A 24,667-nucleotide genomic window follows, 5' to 3' on the forward strand; every position below is an offset into this window, starting at 1 on the left:
CTAACCCAGGGAATTCTACCAAGGTGCGAAAAGTATCCCGGAAGTCAGAAGGAGCCCAGCTGAGCAGGTATGTGGCTGGAGGGAGGATATTCCACCCCCCCACCCCCCCCACCCCGTTATCTCCCCCAAAGACCAGCAGCTCTGGAAGTACTGAGATGTGACCGTGCCTCTTCCCTCTGGAAGAGGCCACGCTGCCTTCTCCAGGCCTTCTGTCTGCCTTTCATTCCTCTGAGGAAAGGGACCGTCCACAGAGGTGAGGGGCTCGACCAGCCAGGTGGCACCTAAATTGCTCCAGGAGGGCCTCTGCCCCTTTCCCAGTGGACCACACGTCCTCCCGAGTCCACCACACGAGGGTCAGTGTTGTCTGAAAATGTCTTTTTATTTAAGCACAAAAATCGAGATATAACATATACATTTGTACATGGAGAAAAAATACCAGAAAGGCATTTATAAAACCCTGGCCCTGTCACTGTCATTCAGTGGCTCTGGGCTCCAGAGGGCTGACAGCCCAGGTCTGCCGGAGAGTGCACCCAGGCCAGAGGCAGGGGGGTGGCCAGCTTGGTGAGAAGTTCCAGCGGTCCACAGCCACTCTGCAGGTTTTAAGGGTGGACTCCTGGGTACCCATCACAGTGACCCCCCCGGGAATCCCCAGGGCCAGTGGAAGGGGCCCTAGACTGCACTCAGGGCACAGAGGTAACCCTGGACTAGTCTGGCTCCTCAGTCCCACCTGCAATCTGCAGGGCTGCACTGACGGCCTGGCCTCGCTCAGAGTCGTGCAAGCTGGATACTGCCGGCGGAGGGGCGGCGTGGGGGGAGATTGAGGCTAAGGCAAGGGCAGCTGTCCCTCTCGAGTCCAGAGGACAGTCAGAAAGGCTGGGGGGACACGCTGGGGCAGTGTCCTCTCCTGCCTCACTTTCAAATGTCAGCCAACTCTACTGCACATTCAGGGTCGGAAAAGGGTGCAAAGGGCCCTGGGGGCACGAGGTCCCACCCACACTGGGACGAGGCAGAGCCTGAAAGGGCCACAAATCTGCTGAGGGCTTGGGGCAGGAGGAGCCTGGGGCAGCCAGGCCAGAGACCACCCCAGAGTGACCTGGGGAACAAAGCTGTCCACCACCAGACTGCCTTGCCAGGTGGAGCCCGCAGGCGGCTTATCCCCACCAGACGGGAAGGGTGGTGCTGTGGCCACAGGCCGTGTGCAGCCAGGTTCAGGCCAGGCCTGCTGGGAGGAGTGGGTCCCAGGACACTGGAGGAGGCCCTAGCAGGTCGGCCAGTGATCCAGACCCCGTGGGCATGGGTGTGCATGTGTGTGCATGTGTGTGGGTAGTGGGGAGAGCACTTCAGTCCCACTGATTCCAGGGAGACAAAGGAATCCTACCAAACCACCACCAGAGAGGGAAAGACAGCTTTTTTTTTTTCTTTTCTCTTAAGTAAAAAGTCCCTGTCCCTCCCTTCTCCTGGTGGAAGGGACAGCTGGTGGCTGAGGAAGGAGGAAGAGCCATGGCAAGGCCCTCGCCAGGTCTGTGCCAGGCACAGCCACCAGATAAGGCACCGCGGAAAGTGCAGCTCAGAAGGCAGGCAGGCGAGAGGGGAGGCTGGGCCACGGGCGGTCAGAGGACTAATTGCCCTGGAAGGCGCTTTGGGCAGCCGACGAGGCAGCACTGCGGAAGGTCCTGTTGCTGAAGATGCCCTGGGAAAACTCCTCCTGGGCCTGCTGGAAGCTGGCCCCCGTCCGGCGGTATAGGGAGTGCACCTGGGAAAGGAAGCTGGGTGAGAGGGGCCTGTCCTTGGGCCATCCAGGCTCTACTCAGAGTCTTGCACAAAGGCACTCGACCTTTGGGGACCCAGGAAGCCTGGCTGCAGGGGAGACACCCTGTGGGAAGGGGGCAGGGGTCTGCCCTCGGACTCGCAGCAGGGCGAGCTCCCACCACTCACTCGCTTCAGGAGGAAGAGGGAGAGCGCGGCACACAGGGTGAAGAAGCCAGCCACCACCATCATGATGATCGACACGGCCAACGACTCGTGCTCCAGCGTGGACAGGGCTGCGATCCAACCACTGCAAAGGGGAGCAGGGAACATGGACAGAGCCCACAGGGCCCCGCCAAGAGCACTTCTCCAAGTGTGGCGTCCCAACCACTGCCTCGGCATCTCCCTGCACATGGCGAGTCTGCGGGCCGGAAGGTCTTGGACCGTGAGTGTAACCAGCAGGCCTCCGTGAAGATGCAGCCCTTTGACCGTGGGCTTCCCAACCTCTAGCACTGGGAGCCAACCTTTCCTGCCTGTAAGGGACCAGGCCGTGGCACTGTTACAGCAGCACAGAATGGACTGTGAGGGTTGGCGAGGACGTGGGGAGATGGACCCTCACGTCGCTGGTGGGAACAGTTAAGTGGTTCCTCAGAATCTAACACAGAATGGCCACACAGCACAGCCGCTGTACTCCTGGGTCGATTTCAAAAGAAGTGAGAATGGAGTCAAACACTTAGACTCCGGTGTGCAGAGGAGCACTAATCCCAGCGGCAAAAAAGTGGAAACGGGCTGGCAGGTGGGGTGTGGTTAACGGTGCTGGACTCTCAGATGGCCAACCATGGTTCAAGTCCCAGACCTGGTGGCTTGCTTTCTCACTCTCTGGTAAAAATTTAAAATAAATAAATATACGCCAACTGCTGGTCACCTAAATACAATAATTCTTAGAAAGAAAAGTGGAAACCACCCAAATGTCCACCAGCCAACCAACGGACAAAGCACAGTACGCCCCACGATGGCACACCACCCCGCCCCAGAAAGGACGGAGCGCTGGCCGTGCTCTGCATGGATGAACCTAGCAACACGACGGAAGAAGCAAGGCCACGCCCCGTATGGTTCCAGAGGTAGGAGTGTCCAGGCCAGGCCAGGCCCCAGAGCAGAAGCGTGGTCCGATGGGTGGCTGCCAGGGCTCAGGGAAGGAAGCAGGAGGTGGGACCCCATGGGGGTGCAGTTTCTCCCTGGGGCGATACAGACGTCCTAGAACTGGACGGGGCTGTGACCGCAGGCGCTGTGAGTGCCAAATGCCACGGGACTGTACCCTTTGGGAGGCGTCAGTGGTAGAGAAAGTGGGAAATGCTGTGTGTGACAGCTGAGGATGCGACGGGGGTTACACCACCTGCAGGTGCGAGTTGTAAAGTAGGATGAGAAAATGGTGACGGGAGGTCCCAGAAAGGCCTGGGAGGCTGGAGGCTGCAGAGCCATCCTGGCCTACAAGTCGGACCCAGCCCAGGACGCAAGCAGCACTTAGTAACCACAGCCTTCCGTTTTTCTGAGCGAGGGGATTTTGTTATAGGGCACGTACACTTGCCAGAAGGACAGAAAGCGGGAAATCACCCCCCCCCCCGGGGGGAGGCGCGGGCGCAACTCCCCCCAATGGCCGTGCCGCAATCCCCTCTCTTCCATTCTCCTCTCAGGATCTTGGGCACATATGCCCACGTGCCCAGTGTGAGTTTAAGCCACCGGATCTGGGACTTGAACTGCGGGCGGCTACATGGGAGTCCAGCAACACAACCATTATGCCAACTGCTGGTCCCTAACCACCGCCTTTCTAAGAGCCTCTCACTTGGGGAATGGGAAATGAAACCACGTCAGTGACCAAAAGTGTCCAGAGCAGAAACGGCAGGGCGGAGAAGGGGGCGGTGGGTGGGCCGCATGCCCTTGCTCGGGATGCGAGTCGGCCCTCCTCCCCCCACCTCTCTGGACTTGCCAGCTCTGCCAAAGGGAGGCAACCCGAGCAGTGCCGCCCTTCCAGGCACAGGCTCTCAGCCAAGTGCCAGCTGACCTTTCTGCAATGCTCCCTGTGCACTGGGAGAGACGGGAAAACAGCTTCTCTTCTTGTGACCGGCTGAGCCGAGGACTCAGGTGCCCAGGACAGTCCGGCCAGCCACAAGCTCGAGAGAGGGCGCAGGCAGCAGCCTGTCCGGAGGAGGATAGGGCCTATCTCTTGACGTTTTGAGGCTGCTGGAAATACGTGCAGCTCAGGGTCTGCACAGGCCAGGTGCCCATCAGCCCTGGAGGGTGTGCCCGGAAAAAAGGCAGAGCCTGCAATCCAGGCCAGGGCACAGCCCTGGGGGCTTGAAGACGCCGGCCATGTTTAGCCCTGACACTTGAGGAAAGGGGACCCAGGAAAGACAGGGCGTGGTTACGTGGGGCCATGGCAGATCCCAGCGGCCGGGCCACCCCTCCCCGCTGGGGTAGCAGTAGTCGTCTGTGGGGCTCTCTAGAAGACAGGGCAAGAGCTGAGCCCCACATCCAAGGCCTCACCCCCGTGACACCCCAGGTCTCACCTATCCCCCAGGCCAGGGATGCCAACCAGCTGAATGATGTAGATCCCTATTTGACAAAAAAATACAAAGAAGAACACGAAGAAGCTGAAGGAGTTGTCGGACCTGTGGAGAGAGGGCAGGCAGTCAGGAGGGCGCCTAGGGCCACAGTCCTCCACATTCCTCGCTGGGCTCACATCCCACCAAGAGGCAGGAGGGCCCGAGGCGGAGCTCCGGGGGACCAGCCGCTGTCCACAAGGACCTGCCCACCTGGCATCTGCCCCGTAAGCAAGAAGGCCCTGCTTTTCTCTGCATTCCCAGGTAAGGGGTTACGCTCACACCTTCCTCAGGAGCAGGTAAAGCTGCTCCCACAAGGACAACAAAGAGCCTACCTCTCGTTCTCCTGCCATATTTATTTGCATATTATTGGGCTGTTGGAAAAGTCGTGATGTATTTTTGCATAAAGACATAGAAAAATATGTCATGAGTTTTCTGATGACCCAATATAACAGCAAAAGAAAGGCACGAATCTCTAAGACTGAAACCAGAAGCCTGGTGAAAGGTGTGTGGGGAGGAGGGAACACCTGATAAAATGCCTCCGGGCTTGAGCACTAGAGGGTGGAATGCAGGGAGGCGCAGGCCCTGCCTTAGACGTGTGGGGGTTCCTTGGGCCTGCTGGGTTTCCAGCCCTAAAAGTGTGCACCTGAGCGGCCAGCAGGTGGTGTGCTGTGTGTGACAGCTGGTTAAGGCACTGGATCCCACATGGCCGACTGTGTGGTTCGAGCCTTGGACCCTGTGGTTTTTTGGGGAAAAAAACAAAGCATGCTAGCAGTGGGTCCGTACATGTCCAAAATCTTGAGAGAATTAGAGAAGGGACTGTGGTGTGGCCATCCCCCCAGGGGAACTTCTCGCTTTTCCTCTCTCTCTGATGAGCACACATGCCCGGTAGCATTAAAAATAGAAAAGCATCCCCTTGAGGTACGAGTCAGCCCCCAGGGCCGTGCGGTCACCATGAATGCCCGCGCACATGGTACTGGCCCAGGCACTGTGCTCACGTTGCTCGCGTGTGTGGGAGCAGGAGTCAGCAGAGAGGCCATTGAGAGCGCCTGTCTGAAGCTACGAGGGCAGCAGCCTCCGGTCAGAGGGCAGTTCCCTAAAGAGGGCCCCCTCGGCCCAGGGATGGAATATCACTGTCTCAGTCAGGCCGGGAGCAGTGTGGTGGTGGGCAGGGTCTAAGGCCAAGAACAGGGCCCAGCCCCGACGTGGGCACGACCACAGCACAGCACGGCTCCTGGTCGCTGTCTGCCCTGGCTGTGGGTGGGGATGGAGAACTGCACTCCCCATCACTCTGTTCTGCTCCAAGACCGCGCTGGTGCTCCAGAGCTAGCCCTCAACTGCACCTGGGCACTGGCCACATGCTGCCCGCTGCCCAGCCCCCCTCACCTGAAAGCCTTGTAGATGGGCCGGTACCAACATAGGAAGGCACAGGGGGTGAAGATCAGAAACCACAGGATCGAGAGGCCGAAGTCCACGCCCTTGGAGCCGTCCCCCGTGAACCAGGCCAGGCAGGCCAGCAGGTTCAGGAACAGGGTCACTGAGTGCACTGGGAGGACAGAGCAGAGAGGGCTGCAAGGAGGCTGGGGGCCCCACCCGAGCCCTGCCCAGGAGAGGAGGAGAGGAGGCAGGTCCCCGCTGTGAGAGCAGTGTAGGCACCGGAGACACCCGTGCCAGGCAGGGACCTGCTCACGTGTCCTCTCAAATCCCGGTTTTCTGAGCCCTCAAAACAGGGACCAAGCTAAATACTGGAGGGGTGATGGGGCCCCAAGTGTTTAGGAGGTGGGTGTGGTGGGGTGCAGCTCGGGGCTGATCCCTGGGGAACACGGTCTATCTCGGCATCTCTTTTCCCTGGCCCCTGATGGCCTGCAGGAAAGGGCGGCTTTTACCTGCGGAGGGCCTGGCAGTGCAATGAGCTCCACGGGGACTTGTGAGTCTCTGGCCAGCCCCACCCTACCTGCTCTGTGGTCTGAACTACCTCTGTATCCGAGGTCCCCAGACAGAGCGGTCTAAGTGCAGAAGGGACCTCGCCATGCCAGCCCAGGCACAGGGAAGGCTGGAGTCTGCAGAAAGTCTGTGCCCCGTGAGGAGCAGCCACGCCAGGGCAGGCTCCCAGCCACACCCATCACCCTCGAGCTCGGTGGGCAGCGCACTCACACATCCAGAGGTAGTAGAGCATCTTGCATATCCGCTGGTAGTCGGCAGGGATCTCCGTGGAGAAGTCCTGGTAGAAGCAGGGCCTGATGGGGCACCATGAGGGCAGCGGCGGCCAGTTGTTCTCTCTCACTGTGTGGGAAGAGGCGAGGGCCCAGTCTCAGCCCAGTTCATGGCCAACCCGTGGCTTCCTGAGGGGCCCCGACAAGCAGGGCTTGGAGTCTTCAAGGAGCACAGTGTGGGGCAGGGAGGTAATGGGACCTAGGACACCCACATACACACTCCCAGGAGAAGGCCCCCGGAGTGCTGGTTATCAGAGCCAAGCAGCCTGGGCAGTCATTTGTATCAACAGTCAGCCCACACGCACAACGACCAGGGACACAGCAAGGGCAAGGGGCCATGGGACCATCAACCCGATGCTGTCAGAGAACCAGAGCATTTTAGGGCTGGGAAGGAGTGCAGAGACAATCCACACCCACTGGGACTCCACTGCAGGGTGCCTGACTCCGCCTCACCGCTCTCCCCAGGAGGAGCCGCCTTCTGAGCTGAGTAAGAGTGCTCCACGTTCAGTGGTGGCATCTGGAGGACCAGCCAGGGTGCATGGGGAGGGCCCTCTGGGCAGGGCTCAGGACACCGTCCTGTGCCAGGGAGACCCCAGGCAGCCTCTTACCGTGCAGGCTGGCCATGGTGTTCTGCAGCTCCCGCTCCTTGCGGTCCAGCTCGGCGGCCTTCCGGTCCAGCTCTTCCTGCTGCCGGAGCAGGCCTGCTTGGGCTGCAGATGCCACAGCCTGGAGGGAGCAGGGCAGGTGGGGCAGGGGTGGCCGGACACAAGAGACAGAGGGACAGTGTCAGCCTGGGCAGGCAGTCTGAGGGGCCTTGCAGGCAGGAGAGCCAGCAGAGGGTCCCAGAAGCAGTTGCAGCCCCACAGTGCTGGGCACCAGAGACCACAAGAGAGAGGCCACGACGGCCTATCCACTGCCTGGCACCACCTCTGGCCCTGTGGCCATTACCAAGGCCCTCCTCTCCCCTTCGCCCACAGCCTGAGGTAGGAGACCCCAGTGGCTTCCCCTCCTCTCTGGAACCCAGGCACAGTTCGGTTACAGTTACCTTTCGGGTGATAGCGAAGCGGAGACCTCACAAGGGACTAACCTCTAGCCAGAAAGCAGAGACCTAAGCCTCATCTGAGATCCTGGACGCTGTGTGTGTGAGAGCAACAGTGCAAACCTGCTGGTAGTCAGTGTGCAGGGGACCCTGCAGTGCGGCCTGTGTGACCTGTACCTTGGGATCTGCATTTGAACATCACCCACCCACGCTCTACCCCTAGAAGCACCCTCTCGAGGTCCACTGGAACTGGGCGGAGCCCCTGAACTCGGCGGGCTAAACCTGAGGGTCCTTCAGCCGTGGCTAGCCTCTGCCTGGCTTCCATGTGTCGAGACTCAGCGTTTATCTCCCCTGCAGGCACAGCAGGGCCTAAGCGATGCAGTCAGGGACTGGGGTGTGGTTGGGTACAAGCTGGCACCCCGAGTTCCAGCCCGGGACCTGCCCCTGTGGCTGCAGCTGTGCTGGGCCAGATTCCTCCTAAAGAACGAGACCATGGTCCTTTTTAGGAAGCCGATACCAAACGGTCATTCTGCAGGATGACTGAGGCATGTATGCATGTGTGCACAGGCACGCCTCCAAAGAGAGATGCCCAAAGAGCTGCGGTGGCCTTTGAGAGGCGATTCCAGACATCGGGGGCAGAAGCAGGAGCAGACCTGACTCCGCTGTGCAGCTCATGGAGCACTCTTACTTAGCTCTGCTCCCAAGTCTGCAGCCTCGGCTGACAGGACCCCAGTCCCTGCGGCCCACCGCTCGGCTGACAACCCCTGCAGGTCAGGCTCACCTCACCTCCACAGGGCTCGAGGGCTATGTGAGGGCCCAGGGGCCCAGCACAGGCAGGGTCCAGGCACCCGGCCCCCCGCTCATCTACACTCAGCCTACCTTGGGAAGCTTTCGCATGTAGCTGTCTCTGAGAACACTATCTCCTCCTAGCAGCATCTGCCTCTCTGAGAGCGTGCTCACTGCCAGGAATCGGCTAGGCAGGAACTTGCCGGCCTGTCTAAGCAGGAGCTGCAACACACGACGCCATGTGGGTCCCGCCCGCGGGTGCCGAGGGGCGTGGGGGTGCAGAGCAGTGAGCCACAGAGTGCGCTGCCGGGCTCAAAGCAGGAAGAGGGGCACGGGGAAACAGCAAGGAGAGCAGGAGTAAACGAGGCAAGAAAAGACATCCTGGGCCTCAAGGAAGAGGGCACGAGCCAAAGGCCAGGAGGACCCGCATGGCACATGAGGACAATGGTCTCCCTGCACGCCGAGGCCCCGCCTGGTGAGTGGGGACTGGGTGAGGCTGCTGGTTGGCAGAGCGGTCCCTCCACTTGCAAGTGACCAGCTCCAAAGAAATAAGCAAGAGGGTCTTCGAAGGACACCAGGGAATAAGCCCTCTGCCTGTGTTACTGCCCCGCCCCACCCCTCCTCCTGCCTCGGGGCTTAGCTCCTGGTCTGGGCAGTCCCCGCTGGAGAGGAGAGGCCAAAGGCCTCTGTGCTGCCATACCTGGGGGGTTGGCTGGGCTGGTTCCACCGAGGGCTGCAGGACTGCCGGCTGCGAGGGCCCAGGGGGTTGGGCGACAGGCACGGTTGTGGCTGCATTTGTCTGTGGGACAGAGCACGGGAGGGGCGTGTGTGGGCTCTGCCAGGGGCACCCTGCAGGGTGGGGGTGTGCTCTGCCTGGAGGGCCACTCCTCTGGGCTGCCGGGAGCTTTCTCTGCAGCTTCTTGGCCACCGAGCCTCAGGTCACAGCAAAGGCCCCTAGCCCCGGCCTCAAAGGACCCCGAGCTCTCCAGCATCTCCTTGTCCTTGAGGGAGGGGCCCAGATGGTGGGTCCCCAGAGGAGACTCGCAGAGGCCTTTGGTGACTGCCCCACCTTACCCCACCCTGGTTTACTGTAGGACTGTTCCTCTGAGGACGGCAGCTTCTCAGAGCTGCTTCGGTGTTTGCAAGGCCCTCTGCCCCAGAGACCCCAGCACACCCCAGAGGACCCAGAGTGCACGCTCACCAACCTCGGAGAAGGGGTTGAATTCAGCCAGGCCACCCTGCGGGGCGTTAGTCAGCTGGGTCACGGAGGGATCCTGGGTGAGAGAGAGATGTTAGACACGGGGCAGGCAGGAGCCTGGGGCCAGGGGCCAGGGGCCAGTGACTGGCTGCAGCGAGGTTGCCGCGTACCCCGCAGTGCCCTGAGGAGCCTCTCCTGAAGGTTTCTGGACACGACGCAGGATGACAGACAGGTGTACGTGTACACATGCGCACACGCAACAAAAGGAGACGGTCCAAAGGGCTATGGTCACCCTCGCGAGGGGCAAGCAGGGGCAGACCTGACCCCGCTGTGCCACGCTCAGTCGCAGCTCTGCTCCCCACTGTCTACGGCTTCGGCCGACCAGGCCCCAGGTCCCGGCCCATCACTGGGTGAAACACCAAGCCACCCCTGCATGTCAGGCTCAGCTCACCTCCACGGGGCTCTAGGGCAGTGGGAGGGGCCTGGGGTCCAGCCCGGCTCTCTACACTCGGCCACCGCCTCCTCCCGGGGCTGTTCACCAGGCCTGCCGTCCCCTCTCTCTCTCTGGAGGAGGTTCAGATGCCATCCCAGAGGAGACCCCAGGCAAGCTGTCCACACCGAGGCCAGGTCCCCGGCCACCCCACATTTCCCCACAGGGAGTGGCTGCCGGTGTTTCAGGTGGTGGTCGTGGGAGGTGAAGGAGGCGCTGGGCCTGGGCTGACTCGTCTGGTCTCGCCCAGCCTTTGTGTCCTGGCTTTAAACTGCCCCACAGAAAGCATTTATTCCTCTTATTTTTTAAAGGCCAGTGTGAGGTTCTGGAACAAAAGCACGCTTTCAGCTGCCAATGCTAATTTCATTAAATCAGCCACGCTTGCTAGGAGAGAGGAGAGGCCCAGATGAAAATGCAAGAAAATGTTTTTGGTCTTTGGTGTTTTTCCCTTGGAGTCTTTTCAAAAAAAATGCAAAAATGTCCTCAGAATCCACTTTTCAGCCCTCCCTTTCTGTCTGATCTCTACACAGGGCTCCTGTCGCCTTTTCATTGGAGCTGCTCTTACAGGCCCTGGGCGGTCTGTCCGCACCCCGCCCCCTTCCCTGTACTAGGTGCCGCAGGGCACTGCAGGAGGGGCGGCCCCAGGCTCTGCACCTGGCCCTGGCCCTCACTGCTCTGCCAGAGGCTCCCATCCTTAGGCCCCCAGGAGGCCTCGCAGCCCCAGTGAACCTGATGCTCAGGACCCTCACCTCCACCAGCACGCCCCCTGGAAGCCTCGCAGCCCCAGTGAACCTGATGCTCAGGTTCCCCCCAACACACAGATGCAGACACTGACAGTCGCCGGGGAAGCAACCGGGTCCAGGACTCAAAGTGGCGCTTGCTCTCCCTACTCCGAACACCTAGAAAGCCGGGGACCAGCCCGGATGCACTCAGCTCCTCGACGGCGAGACTCTGACGGTCCCAGGGGCCAGCACAGAGAGAACACACAGCCCCAACTGCAGGCCTCATCCCTGCAGTCCCGGCCCGCTCCAGCCTGCTCTGCAACAGGGACTGTGGTGATGTCCCCTGCAGGACACCACGGCTCTGGTGGCTCCTGTGACTTGGACAAGGTGACACGGTGAGACCCAGGAGGCCACCTGAGGTTGAAGAGGCTGGCCCCGAGCTATTTCACGCTCGGGAGACTAGTGGTTTTCTCTGAATGAGCTGGCTTTCTGCAAGGAGATGTGGGGCTCATATCTGCTCCCCTGTGGCCGGAGCGAGTGAGCCAGGCTGACTGCTGACCTGGGCCATGCTGACTGGCCAGGACGGGGACCATTGGCCTTCACTGCTGTCACAAACAGGAAGTCAGTGCGTCGGGCTCCTTCCCCGCTCACTGAGCATGCGCTGGCCCATATGTGGTCGAGTAGTCACTTAAAAGAATGGTGAGGGACCAGCGGGTGGTGGTTCAGGCCGACAGACCCCACATGGCTAACTGTGCGGTCTGAGTCCCAGACTTGGAGGCTTGACAGACACGGTGGGCGTGTGTGTGTGCCCCAAATCCCCAGAGGAAGGAGAAATGGAGAAGGGACAGGCACGACCATGTCCCACGGGGATGCTTTCTCACTTTCCTCCTCTTCCTCACTGTGGTGAGGGCCGAGTTTCACCTGCAAGGAGAAGTGACGACCAGCCCGGAATGCCCCGCGGCCCGCGACTGCCTTGACCACGTTTATGAGCAACGCAGCGCTGAGCTCAGCTCCTCCCGCTCGGCGACCAGCGACAGGGTGAGGAACACACACACCACGGTGGACGGGACAGCTCTTGCCCTTCTGGAGTCGTCACCCAGTGGCAGAGGTAAGTGACACACCCGTGTGCAGGGATGGCTGCGGGGTGTGAAGAGATGGGAGGAGGGGCCGCAGCAGACACCTCGCAGGGCTCTGAGAAAGGTGGGGTCCCAGAGGGAGGCTCCCCTGCCCAGGGTGGGTGTGGTCTCTGTGGCTGGGGTGTGACACGAGGAAAGCGGCAGATGGAGGCGGACTCACGGGCAGAGCCGTAAGAAACACTGTTCACAGGTTTGGGACTCCTTCCCAGGCGTCTCGCACGTCCCGGCTTCCCCACCCTGCACTCCACCCGAGCTCCCGGGGAGGTTCATTTCCGGCTGCAAACATGCACTACGTAAAACCTCACGGACGAGACAACCCGGCTGCTCTCCCCGAGGGCAGTGGCCGTGTGTTGGAAAGTCTGTGAGGTCCCGTCTGCCTCGGAGGTGAGGCCGTGTACCACAGAGCAGAGGGCAAGCTTGGGCAAGCTTCCTGGAGTGGCATCCCGGGGGTGGCAGGCTGGGGCACACCGGAGGGGACTAGGCCCTCCTGGCTGAGAGCTGCAGTAGTGCCGGATCCATCCGATCCGATCGGTGGCAGTGAGGAGTCTGCAGTGCCCAGGGAAGGCAGGCAGTGGGCACAAGTTTGGGCACAGAGCTGACGTGGGTGACAGTGAGGACTGAACCGAGGGAAGGCGGCTGGCGTGGAGAAGGGGGCCACAGGCTCAGCAGCTCTGGGGCGGTGGGGAAGGGAAGGGGCTGGGGGGATTGCTAGCCTGGTTTGTCACCATTAACCAAGTTAAGTTGTCACAGGACAGGAGGAACAGGTTTTTCGAGGGTGGGGGCAGGGGTAGGAGAGAGCTGAGAAGACAGCGAGAGCCCGTGGAGTGCGGAATAGCTCTCGGCTGGAAAGGATGGAAACTAGTTTGAAGCTCAGGTGAGGGTGAGGACCGGCGGGCTACATCCAGGATGCCGTGCTGCCGTGTGGGTGCTGCCCTGCAGCCCCAGAAGGGAGGACTGGGCCGGGGACTGCACTGCGAGCACTCCTAAATGCATGGAAGGGAGAGTGAAGGTGGGCTGAGGGGCCGGGGATGGAGACAGTCCCAACAGACTGGCCAAACCGGCGTGGTCAGGGCAGCAGATGTGTCCCTGGCTCAGGGCTCCAGAGGAGGCCGCAGGGTCTAAGAGTGCGGAGGTGCCAGACTGCAGGGGTGACAGCAGAACATGGAAGAGCAGGGGAGAGAGGCAGGAGACTTTCTGTCCTCGTGGCTCCGTCCTCTGACATACCGTCTTCCCACCAGCCGGGCTTCCCGCCCTCAGTCCAAGCCCTCTCTGCCACAGGGCTCTGCTGCCCACCCCCTGAGGTCCACCAGTTCCTTAGGGGACTGCTGTCTGCTGCCCACGGTGTACTGTCCTCATCTGTGAGCACTCCGCTCTCCTGCCAGGCGGGCGCTCGGTGCCACGGACTGCAGACTCCTGCTCAGGCCTGTGGAGTAGAGGGCCTGGGTGGTGTGCACTGCGTGGGCATCGCAGAGGGGCACCTGCTGGAAGGTCACACCTGGCACGTGCCCAGCACTCTTTTCTCTCTTGGATCTTGGGCGTGCACGCACACGCGCCCAGTGTGAGTTTAAGCCACCGGGTCCAGGACTGGAACCGTGGTCGACTACATGAGAGTCCAGCGACATAGCCATTACGGCACCTGCTGGTCCCCCCCAGCACTCTTTTCTGAAGGAGTAGCCAGGGCTCCTTGCATGTCCTGGTTAAACATCACCATTGTGGAACACAAGACCATCCTGCACCAACTGCCCCCAAAGAATCCTTCAGGAAGCGTGGGGTCAAAGTTCACCTGGGTCCCGCCAAGGTCTCTCCAACACCCAGCCTGGCTCCAGGTGTCCACCACCAGGCGGGAGTAGCCCCGCTGGGGCAGGCGTCTGGAGTCAGTTAATCTGTAAGAACCCTGCCATTTTCAAATGTCCTGAACTCTTACTTCTGCTCCACGCAAAGTTCTCCAGGTCTGCTGGCAGGCCTGAGGGTGGCACCGTGTGGCAGACCCTCCCTGGGGGAGAAGCTCTAAGCCCTCCCAGTCCGTGCAGGGAGCTTCGTGCAACTTAGTTCACACCCGAATCACGTTTCTCCCACCTCTGTCTCCTCCCACAGGAGAGACATATTTCAAATCGTTGGGAAGCAGCCTGGGCACTGACTATCTTTGAACTGCTAGGAGGCAACGTGTGAAAGTGATACTGGGGACTTGGCAGCTCCGGGGCGCTGAAAGCGCCCTCTGTTCGGCAGCACCCCTCCTGCGCTCCCCCGCCTCGAGGGCAGCGCTGCCTGCCCAGGACAGTCTGGCAGAAGTGCTGAGCGGGAGAGCAGCCCTGGCATTTGCCTGGGTGGTCTGAGTCTCAGCGGGCTGCAGGCAAACAAAGCGGGCAGGACAGTGGCTCTCTTGAGCACTCCACCTCTTCCGTACCGATTAAGACAGAAACGGAAATTTTTTGTCTTAATACTGCAATCAGTATAAAGCAGGGACCCAAATACCCAGAGTACAGAGCACCGTGCCGTAATTAACCCAGGGACTAGGGTGCGCCTGGAAGTCATGACACCAGGCACTCTTGGTTTGCAGTTTCCTGCCCCCTCCGAGGGGCTGGTAAACCTCTGCCACTCGCTCGTGACTTGACTTCCCAGTCACAGCCTTTACTCTGCAGAAAGTCTAATAACCCCAACCACAGCTCGCGTGAGGGAGGGCATGGTGGAGGTGGGGCTAGGGGCTTGATAGGGAACTTGGTAAGGAAGGCACTCTGGCAGTGTCATGGGACAGCTCAGGAGTGTGCCGAAGGGACAAAGGGACGGACGGTTGAACGACTTAGAAAAACGCCGGGTCAGAGAAGGCTGAGCAAGCATCTTCATTGCAGGATTTCTTAGAGCCTTGAACAAACTAAGAAACATTGGCAATCTCAGAGAAATGGAGCAGGCAGCAATCCCCATCCCTATCTGAGCACAGGGCCCTGAGCTTTTCAGGTCTGGGGTTACTCAGGCCACAAGCTGCTTTGAAGTACTCCCCTTAAAAGCACCATGGGGGACCATCAGAGGGTATAGTGGTTACGCCCCTGGACTCCCATGCAGCTGACCACAGTCTGAGTCCCAGACCCAATGGCTTAAAACTCATGCCAGGCGTGTGTGCGTGCGTGCCCAAGATCCCCAGAGGAGAATGGAGGAGAAGGGACTGCGGCATGTCCATCCCACCTATGATTTCTCGCTTTCTGTCCCTCTGTCTGTCTCTCTCTTTCTGGTGAGCACATGTGCCCTTTAGCAAAAAACCTCTCCCTCCCCAAAAAATCTGTATTATTCTATCCCATCACCCTGGGAGAGAAAACAGTTCAGTTAATACTTTTTATTTAATTGCATTAATTGCCATTATTTTATTTTATTTTTTAAAGTTGACTAGAGAGAGAAAATAAGAAGGCAAGCTGCCAGGTCCAGGACTCGCACCATGGCCAGACACATGGGAGTCCAGCCGCCTTAACTGCCGCACCGCCTGCCGGCCCCAAGTTCAGCTAATCCTAATGTGTTACTTCATCATGACCAGTGCTCTCATTTCAAGAACGGTGGCAACACTGCTGGCATTCTGCTCTTTCCTAACCATCCGCAAGAACCCCAGGCCAGTTCAGCACCAATGTCTCAGCTTCCAAAACCTTTAAAACAGCACTGTCCCGGGAGAGACCCAGGTCTGCCAGCCCTGCTGCTCACCGTGGTGACTCCAGCACGTCCCATTCTCACTGGGGTCTTGGTTTCCTCATCTCTTAATGGGTGAGACTAGAGCCAGGCGTGTGTGCGTGCGTGCCCAAGATCCCCAGAGGAGAATGGAGGAGAAGGGACTGCGGCATGTCCATCCCACCTATGATTTCTCGCTTTCTGTCCCTCTGTCTGTCTCTCTCTTTCTGGTGAGCACATGTGCCCTTTAGCAAAAAACCTCTCCCTCCCCAAAAAATCTGTATTATTCTATCCCATCACCCTGGGAGAGAAAACAGTTCAGTTAATACTTTTTATTTAATTGCATTAATTGCCATTATTTTATTTTATTTTTTAAAGTTGACTAGAGAGAGAAAATAAGAAGGCAAGCTGCCAGGTCCAGGACTCGCACCATGGCCAGACACATGGGAGTCCAGCCGCCTTAACTGCCGCACCGCCTGCCGGCCCCAAGTTCAGCTAATCCTAATGTGTTACTTCATCATGACCAGTGCTCTCATTTCAAGAACGGTGGCAACACTGCTGGCATTCTGCTCTTTCCTAACCATCCGTAAGAACCCCAGGCCAGTTCAGCACCAATGTCTCAGCTTCCAAAACCTTTAAAACAGCACTGTCCCGGGAGAGACCCAGGTCTGCCAGCCCTGCTGCTCACCGTGGTGACTCCAGCACGTCCCATTCTCACTGGGGTCTTGGTTTCCTCATCTCTTAATGGGTGAGACTAGATTTCTGAGACGGCCCAGCAGCTCTGCAATGCTGAGGCCACATGGGGGTTTGGTTCTGGGTCAGCCTGTACCCATGCCTGTCATCTTGGCTAGCTGGAAAGGCTGGGGGAGGGTCATAGCAAGAATGCCCACCTCTGTCTTTCAAGAAATAAATAAAATCTAAAAGAATAGATCCCGGCGAATGTTCCCAGCTCCAAGAGTCAGCCATGAGCTGAAAACCAAGCATGTTTTTGCAGTGCACCATTACACGGGGTGGCAGGGAGAGCGACTTCCGCGGAGGCTGGTGAGCAGGAGGGTTCCCGAGTCTCCGGCCACTCCACCTGCTCTCTCCCGAGTTCTGTGCCAACACCCTGAGCAAATGAAGCCAGCCCACACCCTAGCACCCGAGGGCCATGGCTTCCCAGTCTTCCAGCCCTGGCGAGCAGGAAGTAGCCTCTACCATTTTAAGGACAGGCAGGGCAGCTCTGAGCAGGGGAAGGAGCGTGGGTATCACACCAAAGTGGCCTCTTCCCCCATGACTTTGTGCCAAGAGGAGAAGCCAGCCTGGGTTCGGAGCAGCCGCTCACTGCTTCCTACACCGGACTCCCTGCAGATGTGGCTGGCCCGCAGGCCCACAGCTGCTTCCTGTCCCCACATCCTGCGACTGCCTGAGGTCCGCCTGTCTTGTCTGAATGCAGAAGTTACTTATTTGCACAATCATTTCTGGAGCCTCAGATGTGGTTTAAGATGTTCAAGGGGGTACTGATAAATCGAGGAGAACGATCTTGCTCCAGGCTAGCCTGGGGGAACAACTCCCTGTATCCTGGGACAGCTGACGGCCCCTGACCATTTCTGATTCTGACAGGGGGGAAAAAAAGGCAACTCATGGCACACCGAAAACTACCAGAGCTTTACTAAAACCCTAACCCCAGTGTTATACAACGGTCTTGTAATTAGAGCTAAACAGTTACCAGAAGACGCTGGCAGCGAAAAAATAAAAATGTTCTCTCTTTCCTCAGTTATTGGAGATGGAGTTCCTTACGTAAGAGACTAGGTCACTGCAGAGGCTCTGTCAAAAAGCATTAGGCTACCAGAGGAATAGCCTGACTCTGATGTCACAAGGAACGCGCTACCAGAACTTGCCTCAAGGGCTCCCGCTGGCGAAGTCACCTTGCGACCAAGAAAGGAACATCTCATTTTCGCTCTCCTGACAGCCTATAAATATTTAGTTCAAGTCTCCTCTGCCTTTGAGCTGAGGCTTGCTAGATGCGAGGCGGGAAATGCATGCTGTGAGTAGCAGGAAGGGCCCCTCCAAGGACCCGGACACCTGCAGGAAACCGTCGCAGCCCATGCCCAAAGCAGGGTGAGTTCATGCTGCTGCTCCTGACACAGCAGAACACGGCTGCCAAGTCACCAGTCAGCATTGGCTTCTCCAGAACTGGTTCTGAGCGGACAGGAGCAAGAGGGGCAGGAGCTCGGGAGCCACAGGACGTCAGCCCCTCAGCACAGAGAGGACAACCCTGTGCTCCCAGCTCAAGGGCACACTGCTTTGGGCTCACTAGGGAGACTGTTTCTTCCTGGACTGTTTGTTCAAAAGGTCAGTGCATCTCAACCGTTCCACCACCACACACAGGACCTTCCCACCCTTTCCAGGCCCCTTACCTCTCTCCCAGCCCTACCTGGGCTCCCCCATCTGGCCAGACTCATTACCAAGCCAAGGTGTAGAATCCTCATCAAGGCCACTCTCGGCTTGGACTATCTTCCCACCCTCTCCCAGCCTTCCTTTCCTGACAAGTCTCAGGGTCTCTCCTATACTTTACACACTAGTCTGGCGGGTGAGGGTGTCTTGGCTTTTCTATCTCTCTCCACCCCACCAGAGATTTCCACCTCATTATGTCGCCGTCACCCCTTCTAAGGTGACTCAAGGCAGGTGTCCTCCCAAGACTGCAGGAATGTGATAGCCACATGCTACTTCCCTCTCTGATGTTAGGGGTTGCCCCCAAGGGTCCGGCTGTGCCCGCTCCAGTCCCCCTACCCACACAGTCCCCAGTCAGAGGGGCTACGCCCCCGGGTGCAGAAGACCCCACCCCTTCCCGAGCTACCGTGCCCCGCCCCTCCGCTGTTCCACCTGCTACTAGTCCCGCCTCCCCGACGCTACGATAGGCCAGCCCTCCAGGCCTGCTCTCCCATTGGGCAGAAGACGCGTCCCTCCAGTGCCACGTCTCCCGGCTCCGGCGAAAGAGGCCCGGGCGGCGGCCCGTGTCCTTAGAGAGATCTGATTTGGGGGCTCTACCTGGAAGGGGTTAACATCCACTGGGTCCGCGAAGGGGTTCGTGTCGAAGGCCGACATGGCGGTCGGGAGACCGGCGACGGAGCTCCGTGAGCGCTCTTGCCTCCGGCTACCCAGACCAGCGACACTCTGCGGACCCGCCACTTCCGGGAGCGAGGCAGCCGTTCTAGCGCAGGCGCAGTGCCCTCCCAGACGGGCGTGTCACTGGCGTCACAGAGGTGCGTCCCGCCCTCCTGCCCTGCTCGAGGTCTGCGAGCTGGAGTTCTGCTTCCCTCCGCGGCTTCCCTCCGCCCCGCCGCGGTGGCCTAGGCGGCGCATAGGGACGAGGTGGGCGGGGCCCTTCCCATCTGCTTCTTTCCAACTGGGCGTTTCTTAAGCACACTCGCAGAAGTGGGACAGCAGACTTAACCCCTTCACTTCCCTGGAGGGCACGTTTGGGAAGTCCGTCCGGGTCCCAGGGCTGGGGTCTGGGGTGACAGGTGAAGGGAGGGGCCTGGGGCGCAAGGGCTCCGGTGTAAAGGGCCCGCCAGAGGGATTCTCTTCAGGATAACTGAGAGAGAGAAACGGTGGGACCATGCATCAGCCCTCCACTCTAGCAGAACCCTGCTTGGCCTCTTGATGCCAAATGAGGATCCCTGAGCTCAGGCAGGTTTAAGCTTGGTTTAAGGTTTAAGCAGCTTGAGCTGGGACTTGAACCCGGGCATCAAGCATTTATTAAATGAATGAGAGAGTTTAGCAAAAGAGCTCAGTATGGAAGAGGTGGCTCATCCACTCCCCACACTGCCACCTTATTTATAAATATCTGACTTCGTTCATCTCTGCTGCCTCCAAATCCAGCCACTGTCTCTTTATCCCAAACATCTGTTAATTGTTTCGTGTGTAACCAGAAATCTGTTTAAAGGGACCAAAATTATCATGGGACTTTGTTTAAAATCTCCTGGGGCCTGATGGTGGCACAGTGGTAAAACAAATAACCTCTGTGCAGCTGACCCACAAGAGAAGGGTCCAGGTTTGCACCCAGATACCCTCTCGAGTACACCAGGCACAGAGGCGCCCATTAGCTGGGGGAGCTGAGGCTGGGAGTGGATTGTGGCACCAAGACCTTATGGGGATGCTTTCTCTCTCTCTCTTATTCATGTAAGAAATAAATAAGCTTTACCAAACAAACTAACAAACACAAAAGCCTCTCAATTCATTTTAATAACAGTTCAAATTCTTCAGCCTCATGGTCCTGCAGGCTCTGTTTTCAACCATCTAGCCTTCTCACCCCTCCTCTTCCCACCTCTCTGCACTCCAGGTAGTAATTACACACTTGTGTAGTGCTTATTTGTTCATGGCTATCTCCACTGGCCTGCAGGCTCCACGAGGGCAGGGGTGGGCCTATTTTGCTCACTGTTCTATTTCCGGCACTAACATAGTACCAATACATGATAGACAGTGCAAACGCGATGTAAACAGTTGTTACACTGCATTGCTTAGGGAGTAATGACAAGGAAACACATCTGTACGTGGTCAGTACAGACATGACAATTTTTTTTTTCCTGAATATTTCTATTGCAGTTGGTTGAATCTGCTGATGCACAACCCACGCAAAGGATCTGGACTTCTGGCTCCTGTAGTTCACACTATCACGACAACAAAGCGAGACGGTTCCTGGAAGGGACTGAACTCAGCGTGTAGTACATAACAAAGAATAAAAGTTAGCTACTATTATCGCTTACAGCCTCAGGCACAGGCAGAAATGTGAAGCTGAAGGACCAGCAATTAGTGTAATGGCTGTGTTGCTGGACTCCCATATAGTCGACCATGGTTCAAGTCCCAGACCCAGTGGCTTGAACTCATGCCGGGCATGTGTGCGTGCATTCCCAAGATCCGGGGAGGAGAATGGAGAAGGGACTGCTGCGTTCTCCCAGGGGATGATTTCTCACCTTCTGTCTCTCTCTGTCTTTCTGGTGAGCGCAAGCACCCTATAGCAAAAACCTCTCCCCCCCAAAAAAAGAAAGAAACGTGAAGCTGAATTTTAGACATAGAATTAGAAGGGAAGAGAGGAAAGCAAATCAGACCAGATATTAGAAAGTGATCCGTTCAAGTAGAGCTAGGCTATGGGAGGAAGGTAGAATGTTCCGGAAGTGTTCTCCAAACACTCTAGTTTCCCTTGCAGGACAAATGTCATGGTTGGGGTGGGGGCTTTTCTTTCCCTCTGCAGAGTTACTAAGGGGGTGACTCTAATTCTGCTTTCTGAGGTCGTAGTAATGAGGGGTCTTCCAAGAACCTTCTGCATCGGAGCTGATTCTCATCTTTTCTTCCGCCCCTTTCTTATGATGGAGCACATGTGTGCACATGTGACAGTGACGGGGGGAGAGAGGGGCACTTCTGCAGGGTCTGGATGATGGAGCACATGTGACAGTGAGGGGGGGAGAGAGGGGCACTTCTGCAGGGTCTGGACATGCTGTGTCCCCTTCCTCTGGTCCTCCAACCTCACGGATCTTGCCTGTTGGGTCTGGAGCACTCCTGAATGTGTCCAGCATGTTTCAGGAAGACCGGGCAGGGGATTTGAACTACAGTCACTCTGGGATCCACTAGAGCAAGGCTAATGGAGCAGGCCCCTAATCTTTCATTCTTATTCTTCCATTCTTTTTTTTTTTTAAAGGTTTTTTGCCATAGAGTGTGTGTGTTCGCCAAAGAGGAGAGGCAGAGAGAGTAAGAAATACCCCCACATGGGGCGGGGGGGGAGAATGGCCATGCTATGATCCCCTCTCCTCCATTCTCCTCCTGGGATTTTGGGTCTGTGCATGCACACACACCCAGCATGACTTACACACTGTCAGGTTTAGGTCTTGAACCTCAATAGACTGTATAGGGGTCCAGCACCTTAACTGCTATGCCACCTGCTGGCCCTCATTCTTCCATTCTTAGGGCTGGAGGTGGGCGTGGGGGTGATGAGAGGGAGAGGGCCTCACTGCATGCATGATTCTTGTACTTTTCACTTTATTATTTCGTAGCATATGGTCAAACTTCCTTGGAAATGCAGCGATTGATCTGAGCCAGGGGTTCCCAGGGGATGTTGATGACCACAGCGTCACAGAGAAAACAGCACCCCGTTTCCCTTGGGCATGTGGGGAGAGGCTGTGAGACTCAGATGTGTGTTGGGGGGAGGCAGTGTCAAGACTGTAACCCCTCACTCCAGGGTCCCTGGAACTGTAACCACTGTGTTCCCAGGGCCTGCAGCTCACTCCTGCTCCCAGGCTGTTGGCCGAGGAGGTCGGGACCTCAGATCCTTTCTCCGCAGGATACAGCAAGGTTGCTCCACTGCAGGGCCCAGCCCCAGCTTCCTGGGCTCTGGGTTAGGGATGCTCCCCTGACCTGTGTGTGGATTTGGGAACAGCACAGGGATGGGTCCGCAGTGTCCCACATCCCCCATGGGACCTTCCAACAAGCGTGTCAGGATTACTGCCTGACTAGCCTTGCTGGGGGGAGGGAGGCGGTGCAAGTGCGCTTCTTGCTCCCTTGCACGTACCCCCTCACGTTTAAAAAAAAAAAAGTGTGTAACGGAATTTGTTACTGCTGTGCAAAAAGCCATGCGGTTTTTCATACTTCTCACTTGCCAGGAGCTGTCTGAAGCTCTCTTGGAACTTGTCCTCCCCGGCCAGAACGCGAGCTCTAACGGGGCGGGGTGGATGTAGCCCTCAGGACGGTCCCCGCACTCGGCAGGTCAGCAGAACGTCCCTGGTGAAGGAGTGGACGCGCCGACACGCGACCGGAAGGAAGCCTCTGGCCTGGAGGGGGGGATGCACAGGGCGGCCCCGGCCCTCGGGACGGCGCGGGCGCCCACGGAACTACATTTCCCAGGAAGCTCTGGGCGCAGAGGAGGCCGCGGGTACTGTCGGGACGGACACGCGCGCCAGGAGCCTCGTCCCGAGCCGGTTCAGCGAGGTGAGCTGTCGGTCCCGCTTCGGCGAGGGTGGTGGTGGGTCGCACCTTGGGGACCCACGCTGGCGTGGTCTGCCAGGCCGAGCCACCCCCGGGGCTCCGCGGAAAGATGGGCTGGCGCCGGGCAGGAGGGCTCACTGCTACTGCAGCTCTCGGGGAAGGGGCCTCCGCTCTCCTCGGCAGCGCTGGGGTCACTGGCGCCTGTCCGGGGTGGGTACCTCCCGCTCCCTCCGGTCCCCTGCACACGGCTCTCTGCCCCAAGTCGACCTGCGGTCCCTCGTGCCTGTCTCAGGAGAGGAGGTTCACCCCAGCATCCCACAAAGCCCTTACAGCCTCCATCCCCAGTCCGAACCCCGGTGTGTGCCTGGTGTCACCAGGGGGTCAGAGCCGGGGTCAGAGCCGCCCTCTGTGCCCGCAGTGTTCGCACTGTCCTGCACGGTGCAGCAGTATGCCTGGGGAAAGAAGGGCTCCAGCAGCGAAGTGGCGCGGCTGCTGGCCAGCAGTGACCCCCAGGTCCAGATCTCAGAGGACAAGCCTTATGCAGAGGTGAGATCCAAGTGCCTGAGACAGGTCGGAAGGGTCGGCGGGAGGGCGGGGTTGCCAGGAGGGAGGATCCCGGCCCTTGGGATCATTGCAGGCTGATGGGACTGGGTGGCACCTAGGAGAGGGGTTTTCCATAGTGGGCTGAGGTTACCAGGGTCCTTTCTCCCAGCACCTCTCAACACTTGCATAATATTTTTTTTATTTTTAAGAGATTTTTGCTATAGGGACTGTGCACTTGCCTGAGAGACAGAGAGACAAAGTGAGAAATCACCCCCAACCACCCCATGACCATACCACAATCCCCTTTCCTCCATTCCCTTGGGATCTTGGGTGCCCACACACGTGTCCGACGTGAGTTTTAAGCCACCATCCAGAAGTCACATCTTGGTTGACTACATGGGGGTCCAGCGACATAACCATTATGCCATCTGTTGATCCCAGCACTTATGTCATTTTAATTCAGCCCTCTCTGATGATTAGATTTTTTACTTTGACTGTGTTTTACGTTTTTATTAACCCAAACCAAAATGCCCTTTCTCCTCCCTGTTCCGTAGAGAAAAAGCCAAAGCATAGGAAGGCATTTTCCTGTTTTGAGATGCGAAGAAGTGAATTTAAGTTAATCCCTCACAGAGCTGTTTGTGAGTCAGAGCTGTTCAGTGACTTTAACAGGGCAGGTGTCACTCTCCTCTGACAGACCAGGAGACTGGCCCAGAGAGGGGACATTACTAGCCCGAGGCCCCAGCTGGCTAGTTAGCCGAGCCTGGACAAAGGCAGGAACTTCTGACTCCGGGTGTTCTGCAGTCATACCATATGTCCTTATGTGAATAGATTTCAAAAAATTCACAGGCACGTGGAATTAAAGTACAAGTCCGTTTTGGTACAAAAAGCTTTTGAAGCCCATGCATATACATTTTTTCATAATGCACACTTTGTGTGGACTTTTGAAGCCTCATGTTTGTGAAGGCACAAGACCCAGGAGGCCTGGGCTGGGACATGGCTGCCCCGTGGGGAACACGGCGTAACTGGGGTCGTGGGAGGCTGACCAGTGGTGCTGGGCCTTCCCTTCTCCCCCACGTTTCCTGTCTTTCCAGTTGTGGATGGGGACGCACCCCCGAGGGGATGCCAAGATCCTGGACAACCGCATCTCGCAGACCCTAGGCCAGTGGATTGCCGAGCACCAGGACTGCTTGGGCTCGAAGGTCAAGGAGACTTTTAATGGCAAGCTGCCCTTTCTCTTCAAAGTGCTCTCAGTTGAAACGGCCCTGTCCATCCAGGCACACCCAGACAAGGTGTGGATCAGAATGGGGCGCAGAGGTCAGGGTGGAGAAGGGCTTATGTCAAGGCTCCCCTTTCATTGCTGCCTTTACCCCGCCCATACCAGGCTCCAGCCCAAAGCTAATTCCAGATCTGGTGACTCCCAGCTTAGCTCTGTACAGCCCGGCGGTGGGGACAGGCAGCAGCCTATCCACGTGGTCAGCAGTTAGCCTGAGCAGGGAGCTTCTTAGTTTATTCCCTGGGACCTCTTCTGCTGTCCCCTCACCCAGTCCGGATCTGTTCATATCTGCCATTTTCCCACCTGGCCTTCTGGGAGAGTT

The 24,667-nt window shown here is 58.0% G+C and overlaps 2 protein-coding genes and 1 long non-coding RNA gene across 6 annotated transcripts in view; 2 read left to right on the forward strand and 1 right to left on the reverse strand.

The window, feature by feature from the left end:
* Positions 1–360: 360 nt before the first annotated feature.
* On the reverse strand, positions 361–18,796 carry SCAMP2 (secretory carrier membrane protein 2). Of its 3 annotated transcripts, XM_027766164.1 has the most exons (10): positions 18,603–18,796; positions 9,587–9,655; positions 9,082–9,180; positions 8,475–8,603; positions 7,165–7,282; positions 6,498–6,626; positions 5,730–5,889; positions 4,311–4,412; positions 1,936–2,056; positions 361–1,753 (listed from the first exon to the last, which is right to left on the reverse strand). In XM_027766164.1, exons 1-10 carry the CDS (start codon positions 18,657–18,659, stop codon positions 1,619–1,621), a joined length of 1,119 nt encoding a protein of 372 aa, XP_027621965.1. In that variant the 5' UTR covers positions 18,660–18,796; the 3' UTR covers positions 361–1,618. The 3 variants fall into 3 exon arrangements, with proteins under 3 accessions (XP_027621965.1, XP_006163092.1, XP_014437418.1); XM_006163030.3 differs by lacking the exon at positions 8,475–8,603 and having other exon boundaries at positions 18,603–18,794; XM_014581932.2 differs by lacking the exons at positions 4,311–4,412; positions 8,475–8,603 and having other exon boundaries at positions 18,603–18,794.
* On the forward strand, positions 18,680–22,516 carry LOC102486696 (uncharacterized). The gene is made up of 3 exons (XR_336678.3): positions 18,680–18,817; positions 20,160–20,298; positions 22,208–22,516. It is a non-coding gene; the product is annotated as an uncharacterized LOC102486696 (long non-coding RNA).
* An 8-nt stretch (positions 22,517–22,524) lies between these two features.
* Positions 22,525–24,667, forward strand: part of MPI (mannose phosphate isomerase) — a 7,545-nt gene continuing 5,402 nt past the window's right edge. The window contains exons 1-3 of one of the 2 annotated variants that reach the window (XM_006163043.3): positions 22,525–22,532; positions 22,948–23,075; positions 24,164–24,361. In XM_006163043.3, the coding sequence (XP_006163105.2) occupies positions 24,170–24,361 (192 nt within the window). In that variant the 5' untranslated portion in view covers positions 22,525–22,532; positions 22,948–23,075; positions 24,164–24,169. The remainder of the gene's footprint in view (positions 22,533–22,947; positions 23,076–24,163; positions 24,362–24,667) is intronic. The other variant, XM_014581930.2, reaches the window with a different exon arrangement.

The sequence above is a fragment of the Tupaia chinensis genome, unplaced genomic scaffold (genome assembly GCF_000334495.1).
Source record: "Tupaia chinensis unplaced genomic scaffold, TupChi_1.0 Scaffold141293_1, whole genome shotgun sequence".
Lineage (NCBI taxonomy): Eukaryota > Metazoa > Chordata > Mammalia > Scandentia > Tupaiidae > Tupaia > Tupaia belangeri.

Coding starts and splice junctions, on each gene's coding strand:
- SCAMP2 (XM_027766164.1), bottom strand. CDS start 18,659: ATGTCGGCCTTCGACACGAACCCCTTCGCGGACCCAGTGGATGTTAAC. Junction 4,413..5,729: donor CCCATCTACAAGGCTTTCAG/GTGAGGGGGGCT, acceptor CTCTCTCCACAG/GTCCGACAACTCCTTCAGCT. Junction 1,754..1,935: donor CCCTCTTCCTCCTGAAGCGA/GTGAGTGGTGGG, acceptor TTCCTTTCCCAG/GTGCACTCCCTATACCGCCG.